The 14955-nt window shown below is 38.9% G+C and overlaps 1 protein-coding gene across 1 annotated transcript; it reads left to right on the top strand.

The window, feature by feature from the left end:
• Window positions 1-6516: 6516 nt before the first annotated feature.
• On the top strand, window positions 6517-14651 carry LOC148351185 (cystatin). The gene is made up of 4 exons (XM_088319615.1): window positions 6517-6738; window positions 13802-13953; window positions 14076-14177; window positions 14256-14651. The coding sequence occupies exons 1-4, from the start codon at window positions 6651-6653 to the stop codon at window positions 14355-14357; spliced, it is 444 nt and encodes a 147-aa protein (XP_088175741.1). The 5' UTR covers window positions 6517-6650; the 3' UTR covers window positions 14358-14651.
• Window positions 14652-14955: the final 304 nt, after the last annotated feature.

Genomic DNA, 14955 nt, shown 5'->3' with positions numbered 1-14955 from the left:
TCAAAGCAAGTGAGCTGTTTGAGAGTTGAGCCAAAAAAGCCGGTTGTCTAAAAAGAGACAGACTTTTCACCACACAACTCGAGATCGGCATGCAGACGAAAACTCGAACCGCGAGACCAAAACAACATCTGCCGGATCTGCCTGACAAAAAGTTTGGAGTGCGGTAAATCTTTGTTTAAAAAATGTAATCGGGTAATAATGACAATTTTGTGTCAAAAAGGTTGCGTCCTGGGGACGCACGTTGATTTGAGACTATGTGTCCCCAGCCAAAATGATGTGTCTAGGACGCAGGGACGCGGGCAAACAAGAACACTGATATATATATCTCATCTCATCTCATTAGGTGTACCGCTTATCTTTATTAGGGTCGCGGGGGGCTGGAGCCCATCCCAGCCATCTCCGGGCAGTGGGCAGGGGACACCCTGAACTGGTTGCCAGCCAATCGCAGGGCACACAGGGACAGACAACTCACTCGGTCAGTCATACCTAGGGACAATTTTGGACCGGCCAATTCACCTGAAATGCATGTCTTTGGAATGTGGGAGGGAACCGGAGTGCTCGGAGCAAACCCACGCAAGCACAGGGAGAACATACAAACTCCGCACAGTAAGGCGGGTAGCTGGATTTGAACCCACGCAGGAGGTTCCCACGATTCCCACTATATATATATATATATATATATATATATATATATATATATATATATATATATCGGCTCACTACAGTTTAACTGTGCGGGTCAGGTGTATCGACATTTCGTTCTGTGTGCATGGTTACAAGGAATGACAATAAAAGTATGTTCTATTCTATTCTATATATTATATATATATATATATATATATATATATATATATATATATATCATACCTGTCAACCTCCACGGCTCCATGCCCTTACAAACTGACGTATTTTCCCTTACAAAATAATCTTACAACAAATCTTTTTTCAAACACGTTTATATATGTAGTTTAACATGTTATATTGTACATGTGTTTCCTTATATCATATATATTGTTAATTAACATTTTGTTGTGAGATATGAATGAGGTTTATTATAAAAAAAAAGTTCAAAACTTAAGTAGCTTGGACATTCACTGTAAAAGGAAAAATACATGCAAATATAATCAGGTAAAATTATCTTATTCAAATTATTAATTCATTTTATGCATTATTGTTGGTAATATACTGATTAAAGGGATAACCACAAACCTGTATTTGTTCATTTTCTCCTTTTATACTTCCTTTTTTTCAACATCTATACAACATAAAAATTCGTAATATAATCCATCAAAGCAGGTGATCCGTTTGGGAGCCAGCTCTCTTTAATGAGTTGAGCCGAAAAAGCCGGTTCTCTAAAAAGAGACGGACTTCCTTTCACTACACAACAACCACGGAATGATGCATGATGGGAAATCCTCAAACGGCAGACGCATGCGCACAGTAGCATCAAACCGCTCGCTTCGTTTGCAACGAAAAATCGATACCGAGATAGAGGGTACCGCGGCGTACTCATTTGACTTGATTGATTTGCCGTTTCATGATAATCGTGTACAGTATACCGGATGTTACACATAATTGACAAATTTGCGTTTTTCCGTACAGATTTCCTTGTACGTCGTACACGTCTCAAAATGCATAATAAACGTTCTTTGTACGGCAAAAACGTACAGGTTGACAGGTATGACACATAAAAATATATATTAGGGCAGGGAATCGATTAAAATAAAGTAATTGAATTGATCTCAGTTTTAAAATACATTAATCACGAATAATATTTAAAAATATGCATAGAAATAAAATTACATTTTTTATTGCAAATGGTATAGACCTATACCAAGTACAGTAAACGTGCATACAGACTGTAATGACAGATATATTTCACAGCAAAGATTTTCAAGTACTTTATGTCAACACTGTAACAACTGTAAATTTGCTGTGAAGCTGTCGTAATATTTTAACAAAATATGGTTACAAGGTAAATGAAACGTGCATAAAGCTTGTGGTGTCAAAGAAAAAGTCTTCCATAAACAAAATATTCAAGATCCTTTTGTAAACTTTGTAGAACACTAATCTCTTGCACCAAAACTGATCCAAGGTTGTTTGTCGAGGTCCGCTGTCTGACTAAACCACCGCATCGAGGTGCTTAACTTTCAAGCGATACATCAGGGAAGAAGTGCGCCGATGGTCATTAAATTTAGATGGTAAATGGTAAAAGGTCTGCATTTATATAGCGCTTTTCAGGTCAATGAAGACCTCCCAATGTACTTCACACTTCCCCATTCACACATACACTCACACACCAACAGGGAGTCAGCCATGCAATGCGCCTACCTGCTTATTGGTGGCATTAGGGATTCAGTGTCTTGCCCAAGGACATTTCGACATATAACACGCAATCAAGCCTGATACCTCTTGATCCCTAGACGAGCGCTCTACCTCCTGAGCTAATGCCGCCCACAGATCGATTATCATGCAGGCTGTTTATCATGCAGGTCGATTATCGGCATCGATATTTGGAAATTTGACTGACTTTGGTATCAGCAGTTTTATTTAATTGACAGGTCGAGGCGAGCTTCTCTCTTCCAGTTTGTATGTTCTCCCCGTGCTTGCGTGGGTTTCCTCCCACATTCCAAAGACATGCATTTCAGGTGCATTCGCCAGTCCAAATTGTCCCTAGGTGTGAATGAGCGAGCGAGTTGTCTGTCCCTGTGTGCCCTGCGATTGGCTGGCAACCAGTTCAGGGTGTCCGCTGCCCACTGCCCGATGATTGTTGGGATGGGCTCCATCACCCCCGCGACCCTACTGAGGATAAGCGGTGCAGCTAATGAGATTATATATATATATATATATCAATAAAAAGTGTCATTTAAAGTTTGCCACAAGCCACCTGGGAGACACACCAAACATGTGGAAGTAGTTGCTCTGGTCAGCTGAGACCAAAATTGAACTTTTTGGCAAAAATGCAATACGTTATGTATGGCGTAAAATAAGCACATCTCATCACCCTCAACACACCATCCCCACAGTCAAACATGGTGGTGGCAGCATCATGGTTTGGGCCTTCTTTTCTTCAGCAGGAACAGGGAAGATGGTTAAAATTAATGGTAAGATGGATGGAGCCAAATACAGGACCATTCTGAAAGAAAACCTGACGGAGTCCGCAAAAGACCTGAGACTGGGACGGATATTTGTCTTCCAACAAGATAATGATCCAAAACATGAAACATAAGCTACAAAGGAATGGTTCACTAAAAACATATCAAGGTGTTAGAATGGCCAAGTCAAAGTCCAGACCTCAATCCAATTGAGAATCTGTGAAAAGAACTGAAAACTGCTGTTCACAAACGCTTTCCATCCAACCTCACTGAGCTCGAGCTGTTTTGGGAGGAGGAATGGGCAAAAATATCAGTTTCTCGATGTGCAAAACTGATAGAGACATACCCCAAGCGACTTGCAGCTATAATCGCAGCAAAAGGTGTCGGTACAAAGTATTAACTCAATGGGGCTGACTAATTTTGCACACTCACTTTTTCCCTTTTTATTTGTCAGAAAATTTTAAAAGATCCAATAAAGTGTGTTCCACTTTATGATTGTGTCCCACTTATTGTTGATTCTTCACAAAAAATGACAGTTTTGTATCTTGATGTTTGAAGTCTGAAATCTGGCAAAAGGTCACAAAGTTCAAGGGGGCCAAATAGTTTCGCAAGCGACTGTATATATTATGTGTCATATAGTGACCATTTTTGTTTGGCAGGCCGGATGAAAAAACCTGACGGGCTACATGTGTCCCAAAACTTTGTGATCGTAAGGTCATCCATATATGCTCTGAGGCTGGTGAATACCTGATCTGGATAGTGGCCCTTAGCATTCTACCTCTGCTGCTTTGACTACAATTTTTATTGCTAAAGCAAAAAGGGTAACTGAGATGGTACAACCTGTTGTTATTCCTTTCCCAAGGTGTTGCCAGTCTGATGTTACTGACCCGGAAATAAACCTAAGCCTGAAGTTTGCATAATAATCCAGGATCCGGTGCATGATCTAAAAGTCTCTATTTGCATTTTTGTTGTATTTCTGTCCTCCTATTTAAGTATTTTTGTTTTAAACTATTACTGTGTTGTAGTATTACTGTAGTCGTATTTATGTAGTATGCATATAGTGTTTTGTTCTTGTCAGAATTAACACAAAATAATAATTATGGTCCCTATTTTTTGAAGCACAAAATTTTTGGGGGGGACAATATGGACAAAATTGGCACCCCAAAAACCTTATATGTATATATATATATATATATATATATATATATATATATATATATATATATATATATATATATATATATATATATATATACTTTGACCGTTTTTGTTTGGCGGGCCGGATGAAAAAGCCTGATGTGTTGCATGTGGCCCACAGGCCACAGTTTGCCTGCCTCTGCTTTGGGTCCTCAGCACTCCCAAAGTTCTGAATGTAAAATTGCCACAGGTTTAGTGCAATTTGTGTGGCTATTTATAGAGTGTGTGGGCAGGTTTTCTAAATAGAATCAGATGAGCAGTTCCTTTAAAAGTTTTATTACACACTATATTCTGGGCAAAAATGAAGTAACGGATAAGATATGTATATGTTTACACTGTATATTTTTAAGGAAGGAAGGAAGGGAGGAAGGAAGGAAGGAAAGGAAGTGTGGGGGAAGGCTGCACCCCAGGCATTCTTATGCATTTGCCACATAAGTTTCTCAGACTCTGATTAGCAATGCTGTCCATGCAAAAGGATAGATATAACCCAAACACGTTGTTCTATTGTATGCTCTTTTAGTACAAAATTTCTATTAAATAAAGAATTCTTTAAATATTGGACTATCTGAAGCTTATTTGTACCGTATTTTCCGCACTATAAGGCGCACCTAAAAGTCCTAATTTTTTTCAAAAGCTGACCATGCGCCTTATAACACAGTGCGCCTTATATATGGCTCAATATTAAATTCGCAAGGTCTTGCAACTACGAGAAACAGCCGCCGACTCCATTTTTCGCGCTGTGCATACTGGGAAATATTAAACAACGATTCTCTTTCATACGTGCATTTGTATAAAAAATGGCTCCTGTTAAGAGACACGCGTACAACGCCGAGTTTAAACTCAAGGCGATCAGTCACGCAGCACAACACGGCAATAGAGCGGCAGCGAGAGAGTTAAACTTAAATGAATCGATGGTACGGAAGTGGAGAAAGGATGAAGATAAGCTCCGCCAAGTAAGGAAAATTCAACAAAGTTTCTGTGGCAATAAAGCAAGATGGCCAGAGTTAGAGGAGACACTTGAACAGTGGGTTGTTCAACAAAGAGCGGCAAGCAGAAGTGTCAATACGATAACTATACGTATGAAGGCAACAGCGCTGGCACAGGACAAAAACACCGGACGTGTTGGATGGCCCATTTACTGAGATATGGTCAATTCGAACACAGCAGAAGAAGAATTCGAGGGATTCGTCGATGAGGAGCTTATAGAGTGATCTCTGTTTTTCTTTTGTGTGTTTACGTTTTACATTTTACAGTTATTATGTTATTGCTTTATTGTTATTGTTTTGCACTTGTTGTTTTTGCACATTACGAGTGTTACTTTATTGCGATTGCACTAACGTTTCATTTAAAATAACAGAATCAGACGTTTTTTTCTTTGCGTGTTGACTAAATGGAGGAAAAGTAAACTATATACCTTGATGTTGTTCAAAGATGTTAAAGATGTGTCACGAAAATGCTTTACCTCAGAGAAAATAATAAAACGGCTGTTAATTTATTTTGGGAGTGAATGGAGTTGTGGAATCTTGTTTGTTAATAAAGTTTGACCTTTTTGAATGTTTTGTTGACATTCCCTTTAGCGTGGCAACATCTAGAGGTTGCATAACGTAACTACATTCTCTACTGTAGTCAAGTCGTCACATTTATTTACCGTAAATAGCCCTTAATCCCAAAAATGTCTCGAAGGACTGCACAGGATTACAATTACAAAATTGCACAATTACCTGATCTTAAACCAGCATGCACTTATAGCGCCTTATAATGGGGTGCGTCTTATGTATGGCAAAAGTTTTAAAATATATCATTCATTGAAGGTGCGCCTTATAACACGGTGCGCCATATAGTGCAGAAAATACGGTAATAACAAATCACGCTAGCAGTGTTACAACTGTTCTACAGTGTAAGTATCTCTGTTTGAGAGCCTGTCACAGACTTTTGGAGGTACTTAGCACTCTAGCAATAATGTGTACTTGTAAAAGACAAATTAAGGTATCAATGGAAAGACGTTTGGGAGGACTAGCACAAAAGATCATATAAAAGGAGAAAGAAACATGTCTTACAGCTGTACATGGTTTCCCCTTCTCACTGAAAAGCTTTGTGGTCGAAATAAAGAAGTAAAGTGAACGTTGACGTTCCATGGCTAACTGATGACTTCATCCTTGCCCATGCGCTGTAATTTCCAGTCAGTGGGTGTTTCGTCACTCGCCAGTTACTAAAAAGTCGCCACTATCGGCAAACAGAAAACTCAGAGGAGTCATCTGCCTAGCAGTTCATCCAACGTCCCAGAGCCACAGGTCACCCTTCCACAGGCAACATTTTCTGGTTTGGATTTTTTTTTAGACAGCATCTTCTCTAAGAAAGATGAATGTCCTTCTGTCGGTGTACCTATGTTTTTTAGTTTTTGGGATGAGTGTGGGGGATCAGCCGTTAGAGGAAGTCATTGTGGCAAGTAAGTCAATTCATGAAAGTTTATTGAGATCAATTCCAAAGAAAGCTATTAATTTTGACTTCTAAATATTACAAATTATTATTTATAATATTATAAATATTATATTGGAGGTGGTCGGCACCCACATGGGCAAACTGGTTAAATAGTTTTTTTCAATTATGCTTAACAGGACAGTCTGTATTATTTAGTGCCTCCTAGTGGTACTAAAAAACTTTTGTTCTATTAAAAAAAAACAATGCTTTGAACAATATTCAAAAATACCTGAACTATCATACCAATGTTAAGATAAGAAATCATAAGGGGGGGAAATGTGTATTTCTTTTACACAGTAGAATCCCTACCTAAGGACACAGCCATATATGTCTGGCAACTTGCTGCTACACTGTACTCTGTGGCACTCGTTTTTGTTAGCAGTGCCATCTAGTGGTCAAATATTACATACTGGGGCTTTAAAGTGATTAAGGATCATTAAACCCTGTTGAGAAGTGTCACTTCCAGTGTTGGGAATAACACCATTGTAAGAAAACGCTGTGACGTAATGGAACTATTTTTTTCAGTAACAGGGTAATCTAACTAATAATTTTTTCAGCTGTTACAACGCTGTTACAGTTACTGACAGTCAAAAGCAATGTGTTACTTTGGGTACAGAATGCCAACGGCGACGTGCTCCTGCAAACTGTTTTCAGTGGCGTGGTTTTATGCTCTTTCGAGTTGTTTCTATTCGGTATCATGTCTCCATTTAAAATAGCGACTATTGTATACCTGTTGTTGGATAGCAAATCAGATTTCATTAGTTGTGATGGCAATGCAACACACAACACTAATTACCAACTGAGCTGAAAGCACAGTTGTGGTCGTCATCGTTGAGTCACTCAAGGCGCCTAAGGTAATCCATAGTAGCGCCAGACTCGCTCTTGCGAGGCTCTGTAGTTCTCCGAAGGAGAGGGGGCTGCGACTGTCCTGTGCCGCCAGGCCTGACGGGGCGCAACCCAAGCAAACCAAAGCACAGTTGTAATGTGTTGTGAGTGGCAACGCCACACAACTATTAATCTCTTCCAAAATATTTTTATTGCTATTATTAGATGGCTCCGCAAGGCACGACTACATTGTCAAGTGCTGTAAGCACAGGGCAATGTAGTTGTAGGGACTCCTGTGTAACCATTTGGATAAGCGATACGAGTCTCCGGGGCCCCGCAAGGCGCCCGGGAGACCCAAAAAAAGTCCCCATCCGGACTAACCAAGAGAAAAATTACAAATTCATCTCTCTGAGTTGATTACTTTATGCTAACTCATAATGCTAACAACTCAACGCTACCGGTTCTCTACCAACACCTGCCAGATCCATCACAACTCTTCCAATTGCCACGAGAATTGTCTAGTTAGTTGTGATGGTTTTGCAAGGCACGACTACATTGCCAAGTGCTGTAAGCAGAGCAAGCACAACTAATATAATCCCCCGAGATATTATTATTATTTTTATTATATCTATCTTCTTCCGCCAAAGTTTAACGGGTAACTCCTCCCAGAGCTTTTGGAGTAGCCCAACGATTCATATAGCAAAATTTTCGGCCCGACCGGGAGTTCTGTGCGACAATATGGATAAGCAATACGAGTCAAAAAAAAAGTCCCCATCCGGACTAATGTATTTTGAAAATCTCCCATCCAGAATACATGGGCCCATTCAATATAATAGGGAGCCACGGTAAACAGGGCTTTTCCCAAGGGTAGTCATAGGAACAAGGGACTGTCCTGGGTGGCTTGAGGGGGTCCGACCCACATTACCTTTAACCATGGGTAAATGGCGAATTCCAAAGAGTGGAGGCTAGCGAGAAGATGCTAATAGCTATGTGCGCCTCTAGCAAAGTGTTGGGCTGGCATAGACAGCCCAAATATTAGCGATGAAAGGTTGATGCTATGCTTGGTGACGAGTTGGGCTTGCGTGGCCAACCCAAGTATTCGCGCAAGCTAGCTGTAAACACTGTCGGCAATGCTAACTTCTTTCATAGTAAAAAATTTTGATAATGGCTATATTTTAATGACTTCATATTCACAAATTATGCTAATGGTTACATTTTGATGAGTTATGCTAATGGATACATGCTAAGAAGTGATGCTAACAGCTAATGCTAACTGCTTCATGCTAAAAAATTTTGGTAATGGCAATATGTTAACGACTTCATATTTACAAAATATGCTAATGAACTAATGTTAATGAGTTATGCTAATGGATACATGCTAAAAAGTGATGCTCACAGCTAAATGCTAACTATTTCCTTCTAAAAAAATTTGGTAATGGCAATATTTTATTAACTTCACATTTACAAATTATGTTAATGGCCTCATGTTAATGAGTTATGCTAATGGTTACATGCTAAAAAGTGATGCTAACAGTTAGCATCACTTTTTAGTGCTAAATACTAACTTCTTCATGCTAAACTTTTTTGGTAAAGGCATTATTTTAATGACTTCATATTAACAAATTATGCTAATGGCCTCATGTTATTGAGTTATGCTAATGGCTACATGCTAAATAGGGATGCTAACAGCTAAATGCTAATTTCGTCATGCTAAAAAATTTTTGTAATGGGAATATTTTAACGACTTCATATTTACAAATTATGCTAATGGCCTCAGGTTGATGAGTTATGCTAACGGATACATGCTAAAAAGTGATGCTAACGGCTTAATACTAACGTTTTCATGCTAACATTTTTTGGTAATGGCAATATTTTAACGATTTCATATTTAAAAATTATGCTAATGGCCTCTTGTTGATGAGTTATGCAAACGGATACATGCTAAAACGTGATGCTAACGGTTAAATGCTATTTTCTTCATGCTAAAACAGTTTGGTAATGGCAGTATTTTAACGATTTCATATTTTAAAATTATGCTAATGACCTCTTGTTAATGAGTCATGCTAATGGATACATGCTTAAAAGTGATGCTAACGGCTAAATGCTGATATGCTTCATGCTAAAAAAATGTGGTAATGGCAATATTATAACGACTTCATATTTACAAATTATGCTAATGGGCTCATGTTAATGAGTTAAGCTAATGGTTACATGCTAAAAAGTGATGCTAACGGCTACTACTTCATGCTGAAAAATTATTATAACCCTAACATGCTAACGACTCAGCAAATTGAATGGGCTCAATGCATTCCGGATGGGTGAATTCAAATAGAATGGCTCATTCCTTTTGAACTTGTACATTTTAAATGTTTTCAAAGTGTAATAACAGTGTTATTACTATGTTATTACCATGCATGTGATTTTTTAGACCTCCACAAGGCATATCCTTGTTGCTAAAGGTTATGGGCCTATCTCAAAGGAACTTGCCAGGGGGTGGGGGGGTTGGAGGGCAGAGTCCCCCTACAGAACCAAGTAAAAAATGACAGATTTAACCAAATGAGTCAAAATTCTTATGTTAACTCATAATTCAAACAACCAGGGTTATATATACATCCCGGGATCATCTGCCAGAGCCATCACAACTCTTACAATTGCCGCGGGAATTGTCTAGTTATTTACTCATGTGCTAAAAAAAAAAGGCGAATGAGTGCTGTTGAGGAGCAAAACACGTAAACCACCATTGCTGTTGTCATTGGCAAATGCCACGACAACCAACTCGTGTCGTTAGCGAACAAAACTTTTCTACGAGCCAGATTCATGACACGGGCTGAGGGTTAGGCTGTCCCTGGGAGTGAACGGCTCTTAGAAGTGATTGAAGGGAACTGGCTCCACATCAATTAACAGCTGGTTCCCTCCAAGACGCCTTTTTTTCTTATGATTGGTCAATAGTCATGTTTTTAAATCCTGCGTTGTTGAATTTAAATTTGTTGAACATGACAAGTAAAATATTTTGTATTTTATCACGTTTTTTTGTAAATTTATAAATATTTTTATTTTATTTCCCGTGTTATATAGTGAAATGTGTTTTTGTAAAAAATAAAGTGTATTCATTTTTTCCTTGTTTTATCTCTTTTTTTCCTTCGTTACATTTTTTCTGTCTTTTGTTTCTTTTTTCAATTTTATTAAACTTACTTTATTTTATTCACTTCTAATTGGTATTTTATTTTATTGTTTAATGTTTATATTTGTAACAATTCAGGTTCAGGCTAAATATGTTGCTTGTGAGGTGCAATCAGTATTACAAGGTTCTAAAACATTGATAAAATACTACTCAGAAAATTTGGAATTCTTTGACGAAAAATTTCTTTATAAAGTAAAGGAAATAGTTACTTTCTCTTGTCACAGACCAGAAACGGACACAGGACCCAATAGCGCTCGTTTTCTCAGTTTTTATTGAATAAGCGGGAGACTAAGGCTTGCTTCCACGATCCGATGGCTGTCGGACAAAACTTGGATGATGGAATTGGGTTCTTGGATATGGACACAGCTCTGGAGGTGGAGACAGGTGAGGAACTTCTTCCTCCCTCCTCATCAACGTTGTGCAGCACACACACTGAACTTGATTGCCACCAATGAGGTGAATAAAGCAGCATCAAAAGGGCCGTCCCGGAAAGTGTATCGAAGTGCAATGGGAAAGTGTGCTTCTATATGGAACAAAGCACATCGATCATCAGCAGCTGCAGAAGTCGTGCAGGATATTGCCAGCATGAGAGTTACGGTTCCATGTGTCACAAGGTGGAGCTCTGAATATATGGCCATTGCCCAACTGACTGAACTTACAGAAGATCAGCTGGGAGACATCTGCTCAAGACTCGGTGTGACCAGGCTGAACCCTCATGAGATGACTTTTCTCAGGGAATATGTAGCTGTCTTACAGGCACTTGCTCAATTCATTGATCTTTTACAGGGGGAGAAAAAGTGCTATCTGGGGTTCCTCATTCCAACAATCTTAAGCCTCAAATCTAAGCTCTCTGAGAAGGAGCCACAAGCTGTGTACACAGTATGCATAATTACCGCAGTCATTGATGCAATTGATCATCAGGATGGCAGTAGCTCAGGAGGTAGAGCGCTCATCTTGGGATCAAGGGATCCCAGTTCGAATCCTGGCTTGTCCGTGTTACATGTCGAAGTGTCCTTGGGTAAGACACTGAACCCCCAATTCCCCCAATAAGCAGGTTAGCGTCTTACATGGCTGCAATACAAGGCCGCTATTGGGAAATGTGAAGCACACTGTAAAGCGCTTTGGGAAGTAATTGACTTGAAAAGCGCTATATAAATGCAGATAATTTCATTTCATTTCATCATCGCTTTGGTGCCATGCTAAGCAGCCATGATGCAAAAAAGGCTACAACTACCATGCCAAAATTCTGTATGTGTTGGCTTCCTGTTGAGAAGAAAGCGGACATGTACAAAGCAATGGTTCAGGAGGCAAGCTCTTTGGAAAATAGGAAATATCCTGCAGCTGCAACAATCACCATCTCTGAAACTGATGGATCAGATGGAGATTTTTTTGTGTTTGGGAAGAAAAACAGGACTGACAAGTGCAGAGCAGAGGAAGAGGTTCGGAGGTTCCTTAATGATACCGTTAAGACCATGGACTCCCTGAATGCATTTCCTTTGGTTAAGCGGCTCTTCATGAAGTACAATACTACGCTGCCTTCCAGTGCTCCAGTTGAACGCCTTTTCATTTATGGTGGAAATGTACCTACCTCATATCGTAGTAGATTGTCTGATGACCACATGGAGCAAGTCCTCCTCCTTCGTTATAACAGAAAGTTTTGCCCAAAGCTCAGTTTTGATTGAATATAAGACTACAGTTGGGCTGCACATTTCCAGTCTCAGGATTTTACAAATGGTTCCTACCTCCTACACACTAGTTCTGCAAATGTATTGGCAGCAAATGTTCTTTTTGCCTTGCTTTATGTTCTTAAAGTGTAGTACCTTACATTCATTTTGATTGTCATTTTATCTTATTTTTGAAAATTCAGGAAGCACACCTGATTTGTTAAACATGGTGCGAAGGACTTAAGTATGAAAATTTGGTCTTCACTACATAAGAAGTATACTGTACTGTATTTCTGTTGTGTAGTTGTGTATTGTGGGTGCCCTTAATCTACATAGTAAACTTAAAAAGAGCACTTAGTGTTTTGTTAATAGACTATTTCCATTTGGAATTTTGCTTTAGGCCCATACTTGGATTCATATTTCATCTACCTACGGGCTGTATTTACTTAATGGTGTGAGTGCTAGATGAAAGACTAAAGTGATATTTTTGTGTTCACTGTACAAGGAGCAGACTTTATTTCTATTTTGTATATTGTGCCTACAGGGGGAGAAAAAGTGCTTTTAATTTAAACTCAAAAGCACCTGCCCGAATTTACATTATGTTGTTCAATATCTTTCACTTGCTTGGAATTAATGTTGAAAATTTAGAAAGTGCACACTGTGTTTAAAACAATATTGGGCTCTTAATATATATATATATATATATATATATATATATATATATATATATATATATATATATATATATATATATATATATATATAGCAATTTTTCAGACTAGTATTACAATTTCAATGTGATTCTTGATTTTAAGATGAAATTGCAATTCTCTTCCCCCTGAGATCCGATCTGCAACCTCGGTGGAAATGTTTAAATTTAGGCTTGAAACTCTATAGCATACGAATAACCTAAACTTCTTATATGTAATACCTTGTGCCCTTAGAGACTAATTGTGATTAAGGGCTATACAAATAAAAATGACTTGACTTGACTTGACTTCTCGTCGTGTGGCGTTTGCATGTTCTCCCTGTGCTTGCGTGGGTTTCCTCCGGGCATTCAGGTTTCCTCCCGCGTTCTAAAAACATGCATGTCAGGTTAATTGGCCGGTCCAAATTGTCCCTAGGTGTGAATGAGCGAGTGAGTTGTCTGTCTCTGTGTGCCCAGCGATTGGCTCGCAACCAGTTAAGGGTGTCCCCTCCCCACTGCCCGAAGATAGCCTTAAAATGAGTACAACACCTTCAAATTTTATTTCGGGATTATAAATGTAAAAATGCTCTAAACAAAACACAATTAAACATTTTAAACTGGACTTTGGTGATTTTGCAACTTTTAAAGAATTATTTCTTTTGTCTTTTTTAAGGAAAAGTACCTGTTCTTGGTGGTTGGGTCAAGAAGAGTCCAGAGTTGCCTGAGGTTCTGGCGGCGGCTCAGCATGCCGTGAATATGTTCAACATACGTTCTCGGGCCAAGAAAATGTTCAAACTCTTGTCTGTCACGTCGGCGCACTTTCAGGTCACAAGGCGGGAATCACACCTTTTGGGAAACGGGATTAACCCTCAATTATGACTATAAATGTTTGGAAAATTGTTCACTGCTATCACGTAGGTGACCCACTTTTGGCTTTCACCATGCAGGTGACCAACGACATTGACTACAAAATCGAAGCCATCCTGCGAAAAACCAAATGTTTAAAGGCTGACAATCTCGACTTGAAGAGCTGTGACCCAGAGAAAAAGGTGCCACGTTTCACCCATGCACAAAAAAAATGCAAATCTATTTTGGAGCTCTGCTTATTGTTTCCTTCTGCTGTGCAGCATCTCAAGTGTGTATTTTGGGTCTCTTTCAACCCTCTCAACGACAAGCATGAGCTGCGGAAGCAAAAGTGCAGGACGGAGATTACCGTTGCCCAAGCTTGATCCTTCTTTTATTTCGGGGACTGAAAGTTTTGCAATTAAATGAAGTGTGTGCTTTCTTTCTTCGAAAAGTTGTATTTAATCGCATTTCAAAAATATACAATTTTGTGCCATGAAAGGCCGCACAATTCATCAGAATGAATTTTGATCATCCTTTGAATTAAAAATGGGCTAAATCGTGGAATGAAGTTGTAATTTTACAGTTTAATTTGAATGACTCAAAGCTGGTGCCGGTTATACATTCGTTAACTATAGTTAACTACTGTAAATTCACCTGATTAAAAGCTGCAAATTTAAGGATGAATCTCAACTTTGTATTTGTACGAGCTTCACCGTATTTCAAGCCGCAGGTTTAAACAGCCATAAAACTGAACTCATCATGCCCAGTTCTTACATTAAAAACAAAATCAGCGGGCAAAAGTCTAGTACAGGAAGTAACACATTGTGCTGTGATTGAGACACTTGTTTCCAGACTTTACCCGCAGCTTTTCACTCTTTCTCTCAACTAGCGCAGAAGTCTATATTATTAAATTGGCATTAACATGTACACACAAGTGGGATAAGAACATTTTCAAAACAAACCTCACTACTACTACTGTAC

Source organism: Urocampus carinirostris, chromosome 16, assembly GCF_059441175.1.
Source record: "Urocampus carinirostris isolate Australia breed hairy pipefish chromosome 16, RoL_Ucar_1.0, whole genome shotgun sequence".
Classification (NCBI taxonomy): domain Eukaryota; kingdom Metazoa; phylum Chordata; class Actinopteri; order Syngnathiformes; family Syngnathidae; genus Urocampus; species Urocampus carinirostris.
The sequence above is the reverse complement of the archived record's forward strand: the minus strand, read 5'-3'. Positions and strand labels throughout refer to the sequence as shown.